The sequence below is a fragment of the Microcaecilia unicolor genome, chromosome 3, assembly GCF_901765095.1.
Source record: "Microcaecilia unicolor chromosome 3, aMicUni1.1, whole genome shotgun sequence".
Taxonomy (NCBI): domain Eukaryota; kingdom Metazoa; phylum Chordata; class Amphibia; order Gymnophiona; family Siphonopidae; genus Microcaecilia; species Microcaecilia unicolor.
Genome location: NC_044033.1, coordinates 448,150,830 through 448,173,322, shown reverse-complemented (window position 1 = coordinate 448,173,322; position 22,493 = coordinate 448,150,830). Strand labels below are relative to the sequence as shown.

Here is a 22,493-nt window from a genome sequence, read left to right as displayed (position 1 = left end):
ACTTTGTAAGTCTAAGTGCTTTGAAAATGAGCCCCTTTGCCTCCCAGTGAAAAAGCAGGGAATTCCTCCTTTCAGACTTATTGTTTGACCATTGCTCTTTTTTTTTTTCCTACTTATGATCATGTTTTGCTTGAGGCATTTTCAGATTTGGGTTTGATGCAGATGATCTTATCCCCAACACATGAAACTGGCCATGTCATGGATTTAGTGTTTGGACTAATCCTTGTTGGTTTAAAAAAAAAAAAAAATCACTCGATCCAATTCTTCCTTACCCTGGACTGATCATTATTGCTTAGCTTCCCTTTAAAGATGGCTTTTATCAGCCTTTCCTCACTGTTTAAACTCTTTTTGAATATTGGGCTCATAGCTCCTAGGGTTGTCAATGAGTAATTTACTCATGAGGGTAAAGATGTGTTGGTTTAATGTTTGTTACAGTAAACCAACATATCTTTGTTAGTGATCTGTAACCTGTCGTTAAAATCATCCGTAATACCTGAAGATTGGAGGGTGGCCAATGTAACACCGATTTTTAAAAAGATTACGGAGGTGATCGAGAAGTTAGACCGGTAAGCCTGACTTTAGTGCTGGGGAAAATAGTGGAAACTGTTATGAAGAATAAAATTGTGAAACACATAGACAAACATGGTTTAATGGGATAGAGTCAGCATGAGTTCAGCCAAGGGAAGTCTTGCCTCACCAATCTGCTTAGTTTCTTTGAAGGCGTGAGTAAACCTGTGGATAAAAGTAAGCCAGTTGATGTACTGTTTCTAGATTTTCAGAAAGCATTTGACAAAGTTTCTCATAAGAGACTCCTGAGAAAATGTAAAAAATCATGGGATAGGAGGCAATGTCCTTCTGTGGATTAGGAATTGGTTGGACAGAAAATAGAGGGTAGGGTTAAATGGCCATTTTTCTCAATGGAAGATGGTGATAGTGGAGTTTCTGCATGGATCTGTACTGGGACCAGTGCTAGTAAACTTTTTTAAATGATCTGGGAACTGGAACAATGAACGAGGTGGTTAAATTTGCAGATGACACAAAATTATTCAGAGTTGTCAATACACAAATGAATTGTGAAAATTTGCAGGAAGACCTTAGGAAACTGGAAGACTGGGCATCCAAATGGCAGCTGAAATTTAATGTGTACAAATACAAAGTGATGCACATTGGGAAGAATAATCCAAAATATAGTTATGAGGACAAGCAGGCTGCTTATTCTCACACGTGGGTCGACGTCCGCGTCGGCCCGTGAACCGGCATTTTGCCATAGTAAATAAAAAATGTTTTGCTAGCGTCTTCTGGCATGTGCGCACACCTCAGTTCTCTTTTTTACGTGACGAAGTGCTGCAGGTTCCTCCTGTGCTCCACGTTTTGGCCCCGAAAGAGGGGTTTTTATTTATTTTTTTTTTTTGTGAATTTTTGTGAGCTTTTTTTTTTAAACGTTTTTAGTTTATTTACTTTGTTAAAAAAAAAAAAAAAAGTAGCTAGGATTTCCTTTTAAAAGAATCTTTGGTTTTTTTCCACAAATTTTAAATTTTCTTTTCAATACGACCACTTTTTAGGCCATGCGGTCGGGTTTCTCTCCCTTTTTGTGCCCCTTTTTCTTGGCACGATCGAGTCCTTTGATTTTGCCGAAGCCGTTTTGCCTTCCATGTCATCGAGGATGCCCAGCGGCTTCAAATTTGTACTCGGTGCAACCGGACCATCTCAGGTACCACAACGCATTCCTGGTGTATCTAGTGCCTTGGGCCCGACCACAGCCTAGCTGCTTGTGTTGTGTCTTCTTATGAAGAAGCGGACCCAAGTAGCTCGAGAAGCCCAACGAGAGAGAGTTTTTGGAGCTCATTCCAGTCCTTCGACGTTGGCATGAACATCGGTACCGAGGTCGGCGGCATTGACGTCAGGAGCAGAGGTAATGGCTGCTGAGAGACCAAGTCGAGCTGGGAGCAGTGAGGTGTCGAGTGGGTCTCCACCTGTCTGTAGGCCTCCTGCTATGTAGGCCCCCCGGGACCAACTATCGTCGGACCCAACCCCGAGGAGATGTGAGGATTCCTCGTCGGCACTGAGGAGTCTAGGTGACGGGCATCAAGCGAAGGCGAAGAAGCACCATCACCGATCTCCGACACACAGCGCTGGGAGCTCCAGGGCGTCGAGGAATTCGGCACCCGAGAAGCGTTGGCGCCAAGAGGATCGCTCCCTCTCCATACAGGAGGTGCCGATGTGCCGGTCTCTTAACAGCCCGCTACCTGCACCTGAGCCTCAGCAGATTCTGCCACAGGCTGATCCACCGGCCCCACAGCCTTCTCCGATGGTGGCACTCAACGAGCGCATCCGGTCTTTGCTTCCAGAACTTCTGGAAGGACTGCTGCGCCATTCTGCTTCGGTGTCTGGGGTGCTTGCGCCTTCCGTTCCGTCTGCCCGTCACCTGTGGTGAGGTCCCCATCCTCGGTGCCGCTTGTGGCACCAGTGTCGGCTGCCACCCAGATCCGACTCCCCGTCGATGGAGGAAGCTTTGCCACAGTCCATGTGGGCGTCAGCCCCTCGATATCACCATCGAGGACGTCAATCCTCAACATAGAGGCAGGCTCAGTCTCGGAGTTCCCTAAGAGAGGTACTATCCGATACTGAAGCGGAGCATTCGTGGGAGTCAGAAGGAGATCCCAGATATTTTTTTTCCGAAGAGTTGTATGGGATTCCCTCTGAACCTTCCCCTCCACCTGAAAGGAGACGGTCTCCTCCTGAGAGACTTTCCTTTACATCTTTTGTCCAGGAAATGGCTACGGCTATTACATTCCCTTTGGAGTTGGAGGATGAGCCCAGGGCTGAGATGCTCGAGGACCTGGACTATCCCTCTCCACCTAAAGGAGGCTGTGATGGCTCCTCTGCATAAGGTACTGAAGGAAGTCCTTATGCGGAACTGGTCATTCCCTCTGTCTGGCCCTGTGATCCTGAAGAAAGCCGATTCCCAGTATCGGATCCACGGTGAACCTGGGTTGATGAAGTCTCAGTTACCCCACAATTCCATGGTGGTGGACTCTGCCCTCAAGAGAGCCAAAAGTACTAGAGACTATGCCTCAGCGCCCCCAGGCAGAGAAGCTAGGACCTTGGATTCTTTTGGGAGGAAGACATATTAGTCCTCTATGCTCGCTGCCCGTATCCAGTCCTACCAGCTCTTCATGAGCGTACACTTGTGGAATTCGGTGAGGCAGCTGTCTAGATTGGTTGATGCCCTCCCTCTGGAGCAGACCGAGCCTTTTTGCCAGGTGGTCAGGCAGCAGAAAGCGTGTCGTAAATTCCTGGCCAGGGGCGCTTACGACTCTTGATGTGACATCCAGAATCACTGCTCAGGGTGTAGTGAGGCGCAGACTCTCATGGCTGCGTGTCTCTTACATGGATCATTTGGTCCAGCAGCGGATGGCAGATGTACCTTGCCAGGAGGACAATCTTTGGTGAAAAAGTAGATGATCTTGTTGACCAGATCAAGAAGCATAATGGATTCACTCTCCCACCAGGCGCCTTCTGCTACAGCCCTCAACTAGGAAGTTTTTTGGTGGGAAACAGAGTGCTCCCTATTCCTATGCTAGGCATAGGTACACTCCGGCTTCTCGACAGCCTAGTCAGGCTCAGCCCCAGCACGCTCGTTCTTGTCAACAGCGTGCGCCTAAGGCCCCTGCTGCTCCCCAGAAAAAACAAGGAACGAACTTTTGACTGGCTCCAGTTATGCATAGCCACTGTAAAATTGTCTGTACCGGACGACTTGCCGGTTGGGGGGGGGGGGGGAGGTTAATGTTTTTTCACCAAAGCTTGCCTCTTGTAACCTCTGGTTGGTTCTTCAAATAGTCCAGTTAGGATGCACCCTCAATCTGGGATCCAAACCTCCAAATTGCCCACCGGGAGCTCATTCTTACAGCTCCCAGCACAAGCAGGTACTTGCAGAGGAACTTTCTGCCCTTCTAAAGGCCCATGCGGTCGAACCCATTCCACCAAGGGGAAGAAGGCTGGGATTCTAGTCCAGGTACTTCCTTGTGCAAAAGAAAATAGGGGGGATGCATCCCATCCTAGATCTAAGGGCTCTGAACAAATTCCTAAAGTTCAGGATGGTTTCCCTGGGCACCCTTCTTCCCATGATTCAGGAAATAGATTGGCTATGCTCTCTGGACTTGAAGGATGCTTACACACATACATCTTGGTACCCCCAGCTCACAGGAAGTATCTTCGATTTCGGCTGGGAATGCAGCACTTTCAGTACCGTGTACTGCCCTTTGGCCTGGCGTCTGTGCCAAGAGTATTAACAAAGCGTCTGACAATGGATGCATCCCTTCTAAGGTGGGGAGCTCATGTAGATGGGCTTCACACTCAAGGAACCTGGTCCTTCCAGGAAACAGGCCTTCAGATCAACCTCCTGGAGCTTCGAGCTATCTGGAACACTCTAAAGGCTTTCAGAGATTGGCTGTCCAACCAAATCATCTTGAATCAGACAGACAATCAGGTTTTTTTACATTTGTACCCCGCGCTTTCCCACTCATGGCAGGCAGGCTCAATGCGGCTTACATATTATATACAGGTACTTATTTGTACTTGGCACAATGGAGGGTTAAGTGACTTGCCCAGAGTCACAAGGAGCTGCCTGTGTCTGAAGTGGGAATCGAACTCAGTTCCCCAGGACCAGAGTCCACCACCCTAACCATTAGGCCACTCCTCCTTGCGATGTATTACACACAAGCAGGGGGGGGGGGCACCAAATCTCGCCCTCTGTGTCAGGAAGCTGTTCAGACGTTGCTTTGTGCACGCTGTCGAGGCATGTATCTCCAAGCCACATCTAGCAGGTGTAAACAGTCTGGCCGACAGGCTGAGCAGGGTAATGCAACCTCACGAGTGGTCAATGAATGAATATGGGCATAGCCCGCAAGATCTTACGAGCATGGGGCACTCCTTTGGTGGATCTTTTTGCCACTCAGATCAATCACAAGGTCCCTCAGTTCTGTTTCAGGCTTCAGGCCCATGTCAGACTAGCGTCAGATGCCTTTCTCCTTCTTTGGGGAACAGGCCTTCTGTATGCGTATCCTCCCATACCTCTAGTAGGGAAGACTTTGCTGAAACTCAAGCAAGACCGTGGAACCATGATCCTGATTGCACCCTTCTGGCTGCATCAGATTTGGTTCCCTCTTCTTCTGGAGTTGTCCTCCGAGGAACCGTGGAGATTGCAGTGTTTTCCAACTCTCATCACTCAGAACGAGGGGTCGCTTCTACATACCAACCTCCAGTTTCTGGCTCTCACAGCCTGGATGTTGAGACCTTAGAATTCGCCTCTTTGGGTCTTTCAGAGGGTGTCTCCCAAGTCTTGCTTCCAGGAAAGATTCCACGAAGAGGTCTTGCTCTTTCAAATGGAGGAGGTTTGCCATCTGGCATGACAGCAAGGCCCTGGATCCTCTCTTGTCCTACACAGACCCTGCTTGAATACCTTCTACAATTGTCAGTTTGGTCTCAAGACCTCAGTACAATTAGTGCTTATCGGCATGCAGATGATAAGGCTTTCTCTGGACAGCCTTTAGTTGTTCATTTCATGAGAGGTTTGCTTTTATCAAAGCCCCCTGTCACACCTCCACCAGTGTCATGGGATCTCAATGTCATTCTCACCCAACTTATGAAGGCTCCTTTTGAGCCACTGAATTCCTGTAATCTGAAGTACTTGACCTGGAAGGTCATTTTCTTGGTGGCTGTTACTGCAGCTCGTAGGGTCACTGAGCTTCAGGCCTTAGTAGTGGATACACCTTATACTAAGTTTCATCACAACACAGTAGTCCTCCGCACGCACCCAAAGTTCAAGCCGAAGGTGGTGTCGGAGTTCCATCTGAACCAGTCAATTGTCTTGCCAACATTTTTTCCCCATCCTCATGCCCACCCTGGCGAAAGCAGCTTGCACCCCTTTGGACTGCAGGAGAGCATTGGCCTTTTACGTGGAGTGGACGAAGCCCTTCTGACTGTCCGCCCTGTTGTTTGTCTGTTTCGATCTCAACAGGAGGGGAGTCGCCATCGTAAAATGCATAATGTCCAGTTGGCTAGCAGATTGCATTTCCTTCATTTATGCCCAAGCTGGGCTGACTCTGAAGGGCCATGTCACTGCTCTCAATGTTAGAGCAATGGCTGCGTTGGTGGCTCACTTAGTCTCCATTGAAGAGATTTGCAAGGCTGCAACGTGGTCATCAGTCCACACATTCACATCTCACTACTGCCTTCAGCAGGATACCCGATGCGACAGTAGGTTTGGGAAGTCAGTACTGCAGAATCTGTTTGGGGTTTAGAATCCAACGCCACCCCACTAGGTCCGTTTTATTCTGTTCCAGGCTGCACTCTCAGCTAGCTGTATATAGTTTGATTAACCTATGTTATGTCCTCGCTGTTGCAAGGCACAATTGACCAATGTTCATTGTTTTGAGTAAGCTTGGATGCTGGGGATACCTCACTTGTGAGAATAAGCAGCCTGCTTGTCCTCTGAGAAAATGAAGATACTTATCTATAGCAGGTGTTCTTTGAGGACAGTAGGCTGATTCTCACAATCCTTCCAGTCTCCCCTTTGGAGTTATTTATTATGCTTTTTGATTTAACTGAGGTACGCGCTCGTGCGGCTGGCAGGAAGTCAGTCCGCGCATGTACGGTGCGCGCTGCACGCACGCCAGAAAACTCTGTCAAAACCTTTTTGTTTTTGCTATGTCAAAATGCCGGTCCCCGGGCCGACGCGGACGTCGACCCACGTGTGAAAATAATCAGCCTGCTGTCCTCGGAGAATACCTGCTACAGGTAAGTATCTTTGCTGTGTGGGCTACCATCAAGAACAATTTATTTTGCCACAAGTCATGCTGTTTTAGCACAGAGTCCCATTTTATATGAGACCCTTTTGCTAAAATAGCAAGATGGGTTATTTTACACAAGTCTAAAGGTAGCCCATGTTAATAATTTCCCCCTATTTAAATTTTAAAATGCTGAATCTAATGTACATAGTTCAAAAACTCACAGTACACCTATGAGTACTGGAGAAATGGGTAGTTTTCTAAGCAGGTCATACTTTCAGGATTAGTGAGGTTTGTTTTTTACTTTAAACATTTATGTGCCACTGACAGTAATGTATGAAAAATCTCTTGAATTTTGATAGATTTTCCTCAAGTGTTTTAATATAGCTTGTGCTATCACAATGCTATATAGTCTGTTTTAGTGTCTAATTCTAAAGGAATACTTGCAGGTCAATATTTTTGTGGTGATTCAGAGATTATAGATGCAGCTTGTAAAATTGATGACTTGAATGTAGTGAATTATTAAAAGAATGAATTGAAAAAAATGCTGTCTATGCTTATTTTTAAAATACGAATTCCATTTTAACTTTATTTTCAGAGATCTAAAGAGAAAAAGTGGCCAGATTAAGAATTGCAAATCAAAAATTGAACTTTTAGGGTCTTACGATCCACAAAAACTACTCATCATTGAGGATCCATATTATGTAAGTATAATCAACATCCTGAAATTATTTTAAGAAAAGAGTATGCATAGGAACAAAGTATACTCATATTGAAATTTATTTCACTGTATTATAAATTTTTAATATGGTGTTGCCTTTTTTCTGTTTGTTCTCAGGGGAATGAAGAGGATTTTGAGACAGTCTATCAGCAGTGTGTTAGATGCTGTAAATCCTTTCTGGAGAAGTACTCTTAACCATACACCAGTTGTACTTCTGGAAATGAGTAGTCAATAACTTGATCTTCAAAAAGCAGAGCTGTATGTGCTTTGTTTTAAACTACTGGCATAAAACTGCAGCTTCTCAAACAATAGAAATATTTTGGTTATATCCAAATGTGGAAATTCTTAAAGAGTAGAATTCATGAATCTGTCTTTTGCTGAGACACTGATGTAATACAGAAGTATTGTGATTGATTATAAATAAGTAGAATAAATGTTTTAAATTGTATGTTTCATTTTTCTTCATTTCAAATTGGCAGCTTGCACAAAAGAATAAATATTTTTGTTTGGGCAAATAGAGGTCTTTTTACTAAGCTGTGGTAAGCGCTAGTCATGCTTACCACAGCTTAAAAGGGTTTATCGTAGGATGTGCTCAGGCATCTTGCGTTAAGTTCCTAATCTGCACATGCAAACTGTTCACTTAAATAATTTTAAAAAATTTTTGCCGCAGAGGAGGTGTTTCTGTGCTAATCAGTGCTGCTCCCTATGTGAGCCCTGAAATAGGTGTCGGTAAGTACTCGTGCGCTAATTTTTTTCCCCTTTATGGCCACACACTAATGGCAGCATTAGCGTGTGGTCGTTAATAGGAAAGATGGAAAATTAGCCATATTCCGGCTGCGGTAAAAATGAACTTAGTGGGCAGGAAAAACTTGTGTAAGGGTGTGCTAAGGCCACTCACTACTAAATCTAAGTAAAAGTACCCTATAGCATAAAGACTTACTGTGAGTGTTAAACTTAGGTGCTTTCGATGTTACTTTGGCATTAGAAAAAACTGTAGTTAATAATTTTGTAATTCTGGATGTGTTTTATTAAGCGATTGCAGTTGTTTGATTTTCAGTCCATTAAATTAAAAAAAAAAACTTACTATAAATACTCTTATGAGCTGAGTTGGTCATTTTTGCAACAAAATCTTCAATGGAATGAAAGTTCCCAGTTTTTATTTGAAATTTCAATGCTGAAATCTAAAAATGATAATGAAGAGGTGCTGAGAGAGGAGGTACTGAGAGGAGGAAAACTTAACTGAGTATTTTTCATGCTGGAAATTGCATTTAAACGTGGAGTTAAATAGGTAATTTCATTGTCTTTTTTTTTTTTGTTGTTGTTGCTGCTTATTTAGCAAAGCCAGTTTAAACAGTAGTGTAGCTTTTTAAGTTTTTGTTAGGGTTTTAAATAGTGTTTTAGGTTGCATTTTAGTGCTTAGCATAACATCAGTTTAGCATACTGATACCAGCAGAGGGAAGCCTGTTTAGTATTTTAAGTCCCTGGGCTGATCTTTGATTTATAGGCTTTCCAGCCAATTAGGAGGTACACATTGTAGATTGAAGTAGGGTTTTTTTTTTTTTCAAACCAGTACTGTGCCTGATTTATTTATTTTAGGAGCAAGTTTATTTAAATTCTAATTTTATATTGCTGGGAAAACTGTTGCTTTATTTTTTTTATCTTGAGTAGAGAAGTCTTAGTTTTAATTTCTCTTTAAGGAGCTTCTTTGCTTTGCTCCAGGATTTTATCTCCATTTCACAAGGAAAGGTGACCTAAATAATCTCTTTTGAAGTCCTCACACTTCTGAGGGTTAGACCTTACACAAAAGAAGAAAACTACTTTTAGTCTACAGAACAGCTGAGGAAATGTTAGGGACTTTGATAGGGCTTTTTCTGTTTTCTACATTTGTAAATATTTTTAAACTGCAGTGTGACTGGGAAACATTGTGATACCAAAGCTGTTGCCCCAATTACAGCTTCTCCCTCTGTGCAGACAGAAAATGTGATCCCCGGAGAGGGACCGGCTCCATATGCAAGATGTCTTCAGCTTGAATCTCTTATGAAAGGCGTGAAAGTAGACAGTTATGGAACAGGATGGGATTTATCCCAAGATACTGAGGGAGCTCTGAGCTCCTGCCGGAACCTCCTAAGGATTTATTTAATAGATCTTTAGAGACTGGAGAGGTTCCACAGGATGATTTGTCCCTCTACACAAAAGTGGGGACAGGGAAAAAGTGGGAAACTACAGGCCAGTAAGCCTCATGTCGCTGGTAGGAAAAATAATGGAGTCGCTTTCTAAAATCCAGTGGGTTGTAGGAGCTGAGGTAATACGGTTTTACCAAAGGAAAATCCTGCCAAACAAATCTGATTGACTTCTTTAACTGGGTGACCAAAGAACTGGATAAAGGACATGTGCTAGATGTAATCTACTTGGATTTCAGCAAAACCTTTGATATGGTTCCTCAAAGAAGACTCATAAGCTAAGGGGGCTGAACTTAGGACCCAACAAGGTGAACTGGATTGGAAATGGGTTGACAGGCAACAAAGGGTGGTGATAAATGGAATCCGCTCAGAGGAAAGGAAGGTAAGTAGTGGAGTACCTCGGGGGTCAGTACTGAGGCCAGTTCTGTTTAATATATTTGTGAGAGACATTGCTGAAAGGTTTGCCTTTTTGCGGATGGCATGAAGATGGCCAGTAGAGTGGATAGCCTGGAGGGAGTAGAAACCGTGAGAAGAGATCTCCAAAAATTTAGAAGAATGGTCAAAGGTCTGGCAGTTAAAATTTAATACAATAATTTTAAAGGTATTGATTTAATGTTCAGGTATCCTGACTTGAAAAACATTTCCTATCTACAGATACCTTATCAAACAAAATACACTTTCAAAATAAAAAAAAAGATTTTTTTAAATACATAAATAGTGAATGGTTCTCAGAGTGATTAATTGCCTTGTGTCAAGAGATGTATGTACCCATTCAGTGCACTCAATGTGTGACAGTCATTGCATCAAAAGCCCTCACCGCCAACCTCTAATCAAGAGGCAAAACTATAAATTGGAATGGAAGAAAAATACCACTTTATAGATTAAATGATATTTTTCAGTATTGCAAATATTCAAATATTTATAACATATATCAGCTATAAGTCATTACTTACTGATGTAAGCGAAAACACAGAAAAGATTAAAAAATAAGAGCATATGTCAAAGGTACTTATCTAAAGGTTATGAAACCAGTGCAAACTCAAATTCATGTAGGTCTTAGCATTCTACCAAATCCTTTGAAGAAACCGCTGTGGGAGCAGATAATACAGCTCTCACTGTCTCTCCTGATGCCCTGTCCCCTACATGGTGCTCCAAATGCCGAACCTGTGATGAAGATTACTCTTTAAGGGGTCACCGATCTCACCGCCAGACACAGCGGAACATTCGTAACTTCAACTGAATGTGTATATGGTAACACACATGTGACCAAAAAACTTATTAGATGAGGAACATTCAGGACATTTTAAATGCTCCAGTTGTGTCTATTGTCCACATGCAATAGAAGCATGAAGTAGCATTCTACATAATTTGTTGGGGAAAAAGAATATTTCTTATACTTACATTTTGTGAATCACAATCAGTTTGTAATATATGGTTTTTGGTACCAATGTGATCTTTGGCATATTGGTCAAACAAAAAGAAAAGGTACAAAGGCAATGAAAATGATAAAGGGGATGGGACGACTTCTCTATGATGAAGGGCTAAAGCGGCTAGGGCTCTTTAGCTTGGAGAAAAGATGGCTGAGGGGAGATATGATAGAGGTCTATAAAATAATGAGTGGAGTGGAACAGGTAGAGGTGAATTGCTTGTTCTTTCAAAAAATGGTAGGACTAGGGGCCACGCAATGAATCTACAAAGTAGTAAATTTAAAACCGGAGAAAATATTTCTTAACTCGTCGTGTAATTAAACTCTGGAAATTGTTAACCAGAGAATGTGGTAAAAGCAGTTAGATTAGTGGGGTTAAAAAAAAAGTTTGCATATCTTCCTAAAAGAAAAGTCAATAAGCCTTTATTAAGATGTACTTGGGGAAAATCCACTGCTTATTCCTAGGATATGCAGCATAAAATGTACTGTTTTGGTATCTTGCCAGGTACTTGTGACCTGGATTGGCCACTTGGAAACAGGATACTGGACTTGATGGACCTTCAGTCTATCCCAGTATGGCAACACTTATGTTATTAAAGAAAAGAAGTCCCTTTGGTTGAACACTAGGAGTTGGCCCACATACAGTGGAGGAATTAAAATTTTTAGTATTAGTTCTACTTAATATATATAGGAGAGGAGATACAGCAGCTGTTTTACACAGAAAAGAGGATCGTTTTATTTTTCTATTGGAACAGTGGCCCCTACAGGCTTAAACAGAGAAGTAGAATGGCCTGTGATATAGTGCATGTGACTTTCCTCGATTAGATAGATTGGGTTTATGCATATCTGTGTTTTGAGAGACAGGCGCCATTATGCGGGAGTCCCTGTCCGATATATCCAGCTTGGGATAGATTCTGTGAAAGATCTTCAAACTAATCTCAGGTAAAAATTATTGTATTTGTTTTAATATCACACACAAAAAGAAGTAGAAAGGTGTTATTCAGAATCCTATATCGTTTTTTCATTATTATTTTAGTCTGGCCCCTGATGATGCGAGTAGCAAAACACAAAACTGTGTTGGGAACCAGGACTCTAGAGGATTTGTTCAATAAAGATGATCATTTTAAGATCCATTCGAATTGATCTGGGAAAGACTTTCAAAGAAATTTCCTTCATTCTAGATGATCATTGTGGCATCTATTATCACGGAGGATGGAGAATGTGATATCTTGAAGAAAAGAATCATATTGCTATGTTCCATATGTGGATTTGACATCTAATATGAAGATCTATACTATATTATATAGGAACAGTACAATTGAAACATAAGCACAGAGTTACAGTTTTGTAGTTGATGGACAGATATGTCAATATGGGAGGGTACTTTCATTGTTTGACATAATTTATCTATTAGGATTTATTTACTACCTTTTTGAAGGAATTCACATATGTCATTTTTAAGATATTGAATAGTATGAATGGCAAATGTAGAAAAGTAGGATATTGGGAATATCCAGCAAAACATTTTAAGAAATTTTGTATATTACTACTACTACTATTTAACATTTCTAAAGCGCTACTAGGGTTACGCAGTGCTGTACAATTTAACATAGAGGGACAGTCCCTGCTCAAAGAGCTTACAATCTAAAAGACAAGTGAACAGTCAGTCCGAAAGGGGCAGTCAAATTGGGGCATATATGTGGGGACTTACAATTGATACTGTCCAGAGGGTCCTGGTCACTGTCATGGTTACTTAGCAAGTAACAATACAATACAACTCTGCTTATAAATCTTGCCAAAAAAGATTTAGCCGCAATCACAATACTAAGAGAAAAAGGACCTCAAATGCTTTCAAATCACCTTACTAAGACCAATGTTTGGCCTATAAGGATACAATCATGTGTGGTGCCAAAAAAAAAAAAAAAGCCTCATCTGCAAAGTTAATATTGCTTCCATTAGTGCGCTCTGTAAGGCTCCATCTCCTCAACTGACACGTAGTTCCGGAACGTTGCAGGAATGCTTGAAGGCTTCACTTTCTCGGCTTCAGAACGTTGGAGGTGTGTTTTATTATATAGGATATGTATGTATGTTCATTCTTAATATACCACCCATCTACGCATGGCATTAAGGTGATTATATAATACAGTACCATAAGTATTCCTATAGTAGAAAAGACCAAAGGTCCATCAAGCCCAGCATTCTGTTTCCAACAGTGGCCAATCCGGGTCACATATACCTGGCAAGAACCCAAAGAAGTACAAAACATTTTATACTGCTTATCCCAGAAATAGTGGACTTTTCCTTTAGGAAGCCGTCCAAACCTTTTTTAAACTCCACTAAGCTAACTGCCTTTACCACATTCTCTGGCAACGAATTCCAGAGTTTAATTACACGTTGAGTGAAGAATATTTTCTCTGATTCATTTTAAATTTACTACATTGTAGCTTCATCGCATGCCCCTTAATCCTAGTATTTTTGGAAAGCATAAACAGATGCTTCACATCTACCCATTCAACTCCATTCATTATTTTATAGACCTCTTATCATATCTCCTCTTAGCCACCTTTTCTCCAAGCTGAAGAGCCCTAGCCGCTTTAGCCTTTCCTCTGCACCTTTTCTAATTCCACTATATCTTTTTTGAGATACAGCAACCAGAATTGAACACAATATTAAATGTTAAAAAGCAGCGGGCCCAGCACAGACCCCTGGGAAACCCCACTAACTACCCTTCTCCATTGAGAATGCTGACCATTTAACCCTACTCTCTGTTTTCTATCTTTTAACCAGTTTTTAATCCACAATAGAACACTACCTCCTGTCCCATGACTCTCCAATTTCCTCTGGAGTCTTTCATGAGGTACTTTGTCAAACGCTTTCTGAAAATCCAGATACACAATATCAACCGGCTCACCTTTATCCACGTTTGTTCACCCCTTCAAAGAAATGTAGTAGATTTGTGAGGCAAGATTTCCCTTCACTAAATCCATGCTTTTGAATATGCTCTGTAATTTTGTTCTTTATAATGGTCTCTACCATTTTGCCCGGCACCGACGTCAGACTCACCGGTCTATAATTTCCAGGATCTCCTCTGGAACCTTTTTTAAAAATCGGAGTTACATTGGCCACCCTCCAATCTTCTGGTACCAATGCTCGATTTTAATGATAAATTACATATTACTAACAGTAGCTCCGCAAGCTAATTTTTCAGTTCTATCAATACTCTTGGATGAATACCATCTGGTCCAGGAGATTTGCTACTCTTCAGTTTGTAGAACTGCCCCATTACTTCCTCCAGGTTTACAGAGAATTCATTAAGTTTCTCCGACTCGTCAGCTTTGAATACCATTTCAGGCAACCGGTATCCCACCCAAATCTTCCTCAGTGAAGACCGAAGCAAAGAATTCATTTAATCTCTCTGCTACGGCTTTGTCATCTTCCTGCTTTTAATATAATTTGTACCCCAGTATGACAGTGTCCCACTGGTTATCCTCCTTCCACCAGGTCTCAGAGTTGCCTATTATATCTAATTTTTCATTTAGTGCAATATATTCTAACTCTCTCATCTTATTTCTTAGACTCCTGGCATTTGCATATAGACATTTCAAACTATATTTGTTGTTCCTAGTTACATCACGCTCAGTACTTGATAGTATTAATTTGCAATCTTTTGTCTGCTTTTTATTTTTATTTAAGGACACCTGATCTACTATGGTCTCTTTTGCAACCTCACTATCAGGATACCCTATCTTCCCTATTTTGGTGATATCTTTGAAAGATACCTTATCCCGAACCATGCGCTTTTGAGCGACTGTTGGCCTCTCTCTCTTCCCCCCCCCCCCCCCCCCCACTTTTCTAGTTTAAAAGCTGCTCTATCTCCATTTTAAATGTCGATGCCAGCAGCCTGGTCCCCACCCTGGTTAAGGTGGAGCCCATCCTTTCGGAATAGGCTCCCCCTTCCCCAGAATGTTGCCCAGTTCCTAACAAAAAACCCTCCTCCCTGCGCCATCCCCATCCACACATTGAGACTCCGGAGCTCTGCCTGTCTCTTGGGCCCTGCGTGTGGAACGGATAGCATTTCAGAAATGCTACCCTAGAGGTTCTGGATTTGAGCTTTCTACCTAAGAGCCTAAAAATGCCTATTTCTAGAGAAAGTTTCAGTTTAAAACTAGGGGAAAAGGGTTGTACACTATGGCAAATAGTTAATAATGCTTGCTTTTCTCTCTCGCTCTTTTTACAAGAAGGTATTTAACTAGAGCAGAGAGGAGAAAAAATCCGTCCACTAAAGAGGTGTTTTCCTTTGATCCATTCTCTGTGCCAAACCGCAAAGGACTCCAAAGCCACAGCCAGCTGCCCAGTCGAAATCTAGACTGGGGTTTTTGCTTGTTTTAGGGAGACATTTCAAGCAACTTCCTAAAGGAGAAGTAAAAGCTTGGGTTTTATGCAAAACACTGGCCCAGTATAACCTTGGATGCTTGAACATAAGAATTAAACTCAAATAGGAGATCTATATATTTGCAATACCAGGTCAGACCAAATATCTGTCTTGCTTAGCATCCTGTTTATCCACCAGTGGCTAATCCAGATCATGAGTACCTGGCAGATTTGTGTCGGAATATGGGTGCCCTTCTCTTTTGAAAATAAGCAGGACAGTAACATAGTAGATGAATGTCAGAGAAAGACCTGTATGGTCCATCCAGTGTGCCCAACAATATAAACTCATACGTGCTACTTTATATGTATACCTGACCTTGATTTGCATCTGCCATTTTCAGGGCACAGACTGTAGAAGTCTGCCCAGCACTAGCCCCGCCTCCCAACCACTCGCCCTCCCTCCCAACCACCGGTGCTGCCACCCAATCTCTGCTAAGCTTCTGAGGATCCATTCCTTCTGAATAGGATACCTTTATGTTTATATATGTTTATCATATATCTCATTTTTCTTAAGTAAATGACATGTCAAGAAGACTAGAAAAAATTTCTTATGGAACTTTTGACTGTTTTGAGAGTTGATTCTTCTATAAAATGGTGGTTATGAATGTGCATATGACGAGCAATGTACAGTTGATACTAGTTTCAAACTTTTTAGTGTATACAGCTGATCATTTTAAAGGACCAGTACTGTATGTTTCAGTAAAGTCATGCCATAGGCGTTCACTAAATTTGCCATTTGATTTATTAATGAAAGTTGTGAACAGCAACAAAACAGCATTTTCTCTGCAGTTTTAAATATCTAGCTCTACCTTTGAAGTTCAAACAAAACACCACAAACTGGAATGAAAATTAAATGCTTGTAGCAAAGTAAGTGCTAATCTGGATTACATCAGAAACAGGCAACCTAGATAATTCCATGTTGCATTTGTTAAACTGCTTCATGGATTCTAGGAACAAATAGAAAACTATTTTACGATTTATTGCATAGCTGCAGCTAGCCTCTGCAATGTCCATGATTTCAGTAAGTGAGCAGAAGACTTTTGTTAGGTTAATATTGTGCTACTATTACAGCTGTTGTGTGCTATGAATTCCTTGAATATGAAAATTTGCTAAACCTTAAAAGGGAAGTCAAAATACATTTCTGAAGGTGTGTAATATACCAAGAACATTTTTTATTACACATCTTATTTACAGTATTTACATATTGCACATATTAGCTGACATGTTTTATACACTTAGGACTAAATTTGACAAATAGCGCTGAAAAAAAGCGCTCGGCGCTATTCTATAAATGGTGCCCTGGTGGCGGAAACCACGACTACTTTTAGGCTTGCCATTTACACCAGCAAAACCCTGATGTAAATTCCCACACACAAATTAGGTGTTGACCCCCTTTATTTTGTTACACGTGTAAATTGAAGGAACGCCTTGATCCCATGACTGTGCTCTCTTTTTGCACCCACAGATAATTTTTATGCTTGAATTCCTGTGCTTACATTATAATTTAAGCCAATTAGCACTGATAGGGCACAATTATTGGTGCTAATTGGTTTGTTAATTAAATTGCATGTGCAAATTGGGCATGCGCCCAAATTTGCATGTACAATTTAAAGCACCATTTATAGAACTTAGGGGTTTCTATACAGAGAACTAATGACATTAACCTTCATATTTTTAAACAAGTTCTCCCAGAAGGTACAATGTAATGCACTGCTTTCTTCATTTTTACAGAAAGTGAAAGCCAATTCCTTGCTCATGTAATGGCTTCTGGTTCAGTATGAACTGTCTTGCAAGGACAAAAGGCAAAGGAATATAATGCAATTCATAAGTTGGACTTGGGGTACAGTGTGGCCTTAACATTAAATTAACAAGTAAAACTTCATTTTAATCAAATACTGTTTTTGATTGCATTAAGCATGAGAGATCAGCCATGAAGCTGGTGCTGTAAAGCAGGTTCTGGTGCCAATAAAAATATACTTTGAAGTAAAGTTTTGTAGTAGAGAGAGTTTTCTAGGTGACTGGTATATGATGGTATAGGTTTTGACAGTACAACACATTAAATAGGAGTGTCATTGATTTTGTTCCTTAAAGTATATCTTGTACCATTGGCAGTTATGCCTATTATAACTCTGCAAACAGTGTTGACAACATACAAAATGCATTTTACAGAAATTATGGAAGTAATCTTAGTCTGTAAAAATAAATCTTTGTTCACAATGGATTGTTACAAACATAGTGATCTATTTTCCTGTTGGTCTCCAAGGCACTTCTCTTGGTTCTTGGTGTTTCTTTGTGGTATTGCGATCTGGTAAAAGAAAAAATATATGCCAGATTACATCATAACATTGTATTACTATGTATCCATCCTAAATTTCTGCCTCAAGCTGTGACACGCATTTGATGTCCACCTTAAAGGCACTTACTAAGCTGTGTTAGGCACCAACACATGCCTAATGCAACTTAATGGCATACGCACTCAGGCTGTGAAAAATGGCCAAAGCACATGGGAAAGACCTACATAAGGGTGTGCTAAGGCCACCTTTTACTGCAGCTTAGTAAAAGTGCTCCTTGATTAGGTAATGTTTTCTCCATCGTGTCTCAAAGCCACATTCCATGAAATGGCTGTAGCTCAACACACCTTGGATTTCAAATTATCTACCATCTTCTATATAGAGTACTCTAATGTATTTAAAATCCATCCAGTATTATTGTTTGCTCTAACAAGACAAAGGTTGTGCATAAAAGAGGGAATTAAATAAAAGATTACATATCTTCCATATGTCCCCACACCAGTTTGACCTGAAGAAGGAATGTTGAGGCCCATAATATCAGGGCTTTCACTGCATCAATAGCCCATCTTTAATAGGATTGTCAACATGTTCATGTCCCATTAATGATGTACAGATTCAGACTTCCTAACATGAAAGCAGGTTTGAGTATTCTAATCTCCAGAATCTTTTTAAGGGATAGAAGTGAACCTCAGCCTTATGCTGCCCATTTTTACATGCATCTCATATCGAGCAATAACCACCTATTGCCAAGGCTGTGTTATTCCAAACATATACATTTGTTTGTACATGTGAAAACAGATGTGTATGAAGTAAATGAGGCCAACAATAGTCCCTAAATCCTGTCGGTAATGTTTGAGTCAGAATTATGGCAGCCTAGTGGAAGTTCACAGCTCCTGCCATCAAAGATTGTTGGGGAGAGAAGCAAGGGGAAGGTGGGAACGAGAAGAGTGACAGTAAAAACTATCCAGTGTACCTGAATGTAAATCACCTTGGAGCTACTACTGAAAAAGGTGAGCAAAATTAAAAAAAAAAAAAGAAGCTAATTTTCGTTTGCACCATTCTTGCTCTTCACTCATTCCCAGGTGCACCCTCATACTCATGTGCACTCAGCTAAGGTCCCTTGCATTCACATTGCATTTCTTGCATAATGCATATTCTTCCTCATTGCTATCCTGCTAACAAAAACCCATCTTCATCTTCCTCTCCCTGACATAACCCCAGCTCCTTCTGCCATATTCTACACCCCAAACAATCCCAAATTTCATAAATAGTTACGTAGATTATGATTTGGCTATCCACAATCCTAGGTGAGGTACATGTCATACATATGAAATCACAATATGAAGAATAAGGTGACAGTAACACTCATAACAAGAAGGAATTGCCATACTATCCCTGAATATTCACTCATTCACTACAATTAGTGGAGAAAAAGAACCTCAGCACACTGTTGGAACCAGAATATACCTTAACTCCACACAATCAGCCATCATAGGTCCTAAAAAAAAAAAAAACCTCCACAAGTGCCACTTTTTATAGTAGAAAATTACTTTTATCATAAAATTTTTTGTGAAAATATTTAACTGAGGTGTTATTCTTTCAAATGGAGGAGGTTTGCTGTCTGGTGTGAGGGTAAGGCCCTAGATCCTGTTTACTGTCCTACACAGTCCCTGCTTGAATACCTTCTGCACTTTTCCGAGTTTGGTCTCAACACTAACTCCGTAAGGGTTCACCTCAGTGCAATTAGTGCTTATCAACGTGTAGAGTGTAAGCCCATCTCTGGACAGCCTCTAATTCCCTTCATGAGAAGTTTGCTTTTGTCAAAGACCCCTGTCAAACCTCTGCCTGTGTCATGGGACCTCAATGTCATTCACATCCAACTGATGAGAACTCCTCTCGAGCCACTGAATTCCTTGACCTGGAAGGTCATTTTCTTGGTGGCTGTCACTTCAGCTTGTAGAGTCAGTGAGCTTGAGGCCTTGGTGGTAGATGCACCTTTATACTAAGTTTCATCACAACAGAGCAGTCCTTTGCATGCATCCTAAGTTCCTGCCAAAGGTTGTGTCAGAGTTCCATCTGAACCCGTCGATTGTCTTGCCAATATTCTTTCCCTGACCTCATGCCCATTCTGGCGAGAGCACCTTGCACAGCTTGGACTCCAAGCGAGCATTGGCCTACTACATGGAGCAGACAAGGCCCCACAGACAGTGTGTCCAAATTTTTGTTTCTTTTGATGCCAACAGGATGGAGGTTGCCATCGAGGAAAACGCATACTCTCTAATTGGCTGGCAGATTGCATTTCTTTCACTTATGCCCAGGCTGGGCTGACACTGGAGGGTCATGTCAAGGCTCATAATGTCAGAGCCATGGTTGCATCAGTAGCCCACTTGTGGTCAGCCTCCGTTGAAGAAATTTGCAAGGCTGCGACGTGGTCTTCAGTTTTCACATTCACATCCCATTGCTGACTTGAGCAGGATACCCAATGTGTAGTCTGCTCGGGCAGTGTTGCAGAATCTGTTTTGGGTCTAGAATCCAACTCCATCGCCCTAGATCTATTTTATTCTGTTCCAGCTGCACTCTCGCTCAGTTTGTATATAGTTTCAGGTTGATCTGAGTTATGTCCTTGCCGTTGCATGGTCCAGTTGACCAGTGTTTGTTGTTTTCTGTGAGTCTGGGTGTTAGGGAGAAAGCGAAGTTACCTGTAGCAGGTATTCTCAGAGGACAGCAGGGCTTATATTCTCACAAACCTTCCCACGTCCCCTAGGACGAGTAGGAAGGCACATTTCACACTCCACAAAACCTGTTATGGCTTGTTATAAAGCCCGAACTGGGCAACAGGGTTCCGCGTTACTCACTTGTGAGAATATAAGCTCTGCTGTCCTCAGAATACCTGCTACAGGTAAGTAACATAGTAGCATAGTACATGATGGCAGATAAAGACCTGTACAGTCCATCCAGTCTGCCAACAAGATAATCTCATTTTACATGGTATGTGTTACATTATATGTATACCCGAGTTTGATTTGTCCTTGCCTTTCTCAGGGCACAGACTGTAGAAGTCTGCCCAGTACTGTTCTTGTACTAAGGTCTGAAGCTAACGTCAAAGCCCCTTAAAATTTACACTCCAGCCCATCCCTATCTATTCAGTCACGATCAGGGCGTAAACCGTAGAAGTCTGCCCAGTTCCCATTTTGTTTCCCAATTACCGGCGTCTCCACCCAATCTCCACTAAGATTCCGTGGAACCATTCCTTCTAAACCAGATTCCTTTGTGTTTATCCAACGCATGTTTGAATTCCATTACTGTTTTCATCTCCACCACCTCCTGTGGGAGGGCATTCCACATATCTACCAAGTAATCTTCGCTTTACTCACTAAGGGGTCCTTTTACTAAGCTGCAGTAAAAAGTGGCCTTTGTTAGTTTGGACGCATGAAATTGGCATGCACTGGGTCATTTTTTCCTGCAGCTGAGAAAAAGGCCCTTTTTTTTAATGGGTCATTAAATGGCCATGCGCTCATATCAAAAGTAGTGTGTGGCTATTTACTGCCTGAGCCCTTAATGTGGAAAGGGTTCCCGCACTACTCATGTTGTAATCAGACAGCACGCACGAAAGTGACTGTGCCACTGATTACTACTACAAACACCTCCTAAAGAAAATAGAAAATTTTCTTCCATGGGAAACAGCATGCGCCAACTTTGAAATTACCGCTAGGTGCCTGTGCTACCCTAATGGTAGTGTCGACTGTGGTGTGTGCTACCCCTACGTTAGCCCTACTGTGGTTTAGTGAAAGGGCCTCTAAGTTCATTGTACAAACTATGCAGTATTGTAAATGGCACTTAACTTGCTATCCAACATGGTGAAACCACTTAGTGAACACTTAGCGTTGCAAAATGAGTTATGCATTGTACTCGATAGAGCTTCACGCTTTGCCAACAAGCTGCCACATTCACAGAGGTCCCACTAAGGACACTTTGTTTCGCCCTGCCTGGGCTGCTTCAAGGGACTAACAGCACAACAAATAGAATATCGGTGAAAAAAAAATCCTACAGCTTACTCTGTGCTAAAAACTCTTAAAACCTTGAAAAAGTAAAGTTCTGTCTTTTAGTACTGGCATTACCATGGGCCTTTTATACATTTTGATCTTTTATTAATGAATGGTGCTATCGGGTATGCAGAGCTGCCATCTCAAAGTCATTGAGTATGCTGCAGGGTTTAAATGCCCAGTAAGATTCCGGATTATCTTTTTGAAATGGGGTCCTTGTATGAAGGTGCGCTGAAAAATGGCTTGCAGTAGTGTAGGCGCGGGTTTTGGGCGTGTGTCGATCCATTTTTCAGCACGCCTGTAAAAAAGGCCTTTTTAAATTTTTTGCCAAAAATGGGCATGTGCCAAAATCAAAATTGCTGCATGTCCATTTTTGGTCTGCGATCTTTCCGCCAGCCATTGGCCTAGTGGTAAAGTCTCACACGGTAACTGGGCGGTAAAGACCTATGTGCATCAAATGCCACTTGGCGTGCATTCGATACATGTGTCTGAAATAAAAATTATTTTTCAGCTGCGTGTAAATGAAATTACAGCAAGAGCCATGCGTTAGTTGACCGGTAACTTCATTTTGGCACCCGTTGGGTGTGCATAGACACTTACGCAGCTTAGTAAA

The 22,493-nt window shown here is 41.7% G+C and overlaps 2 protein-coding genes across 3 annotated transcripts in view; one reads left to right on the top strand and one right to left on the bottom strand.

The window, feature by feature from the left end:
- Positions 1 to 7,957, top strand: part of LOC115467181 (low molecular weight phosphotyrosine protein phosphatase-like) — a 31,580-nt gene extending 23,623 nt beyond the window's left edge. Inside the window, exons 5-6 of the mRNA XM_030198929.1 lie at positions 7,387 to 7,492; positions 7,627 to 7,957. Coding sequence (XP_030054789.1) covers positions 7,387 to 7,492; positions 7,627 to 7,704 — 184 coding nt within the window. The 3' untranslated portion in view covers positions 7,705 to 7,957. The remainder of the gene's footprint in view (positions 1 to 7,386; positions 7,493 to 7,626) is intronic.
- An 8,220-nt stretch (positions 7,958 to 16,177) lies between these two features.
- The window catches only part of ALKAL2 (ALK and LTK ligand 2), a 43,745-nt gene continuing 37,429 nt past the window's right edge, over positions 16,178 to 22,493 (bottom strand). Inside the window, exon 6 of one of the 2 annotated variants that reach the window (XM_030195601.1) lies at positions 16,178 to 17,851. The gene's annotated coding sequence lies outside the window, so the exon portion shown is untranslated. The remainder of the gene's footprint in view (positions 17,852 to 22,493) is intronic. The other variant, XM_030195600.1, reaches the window with a different exon arrangement.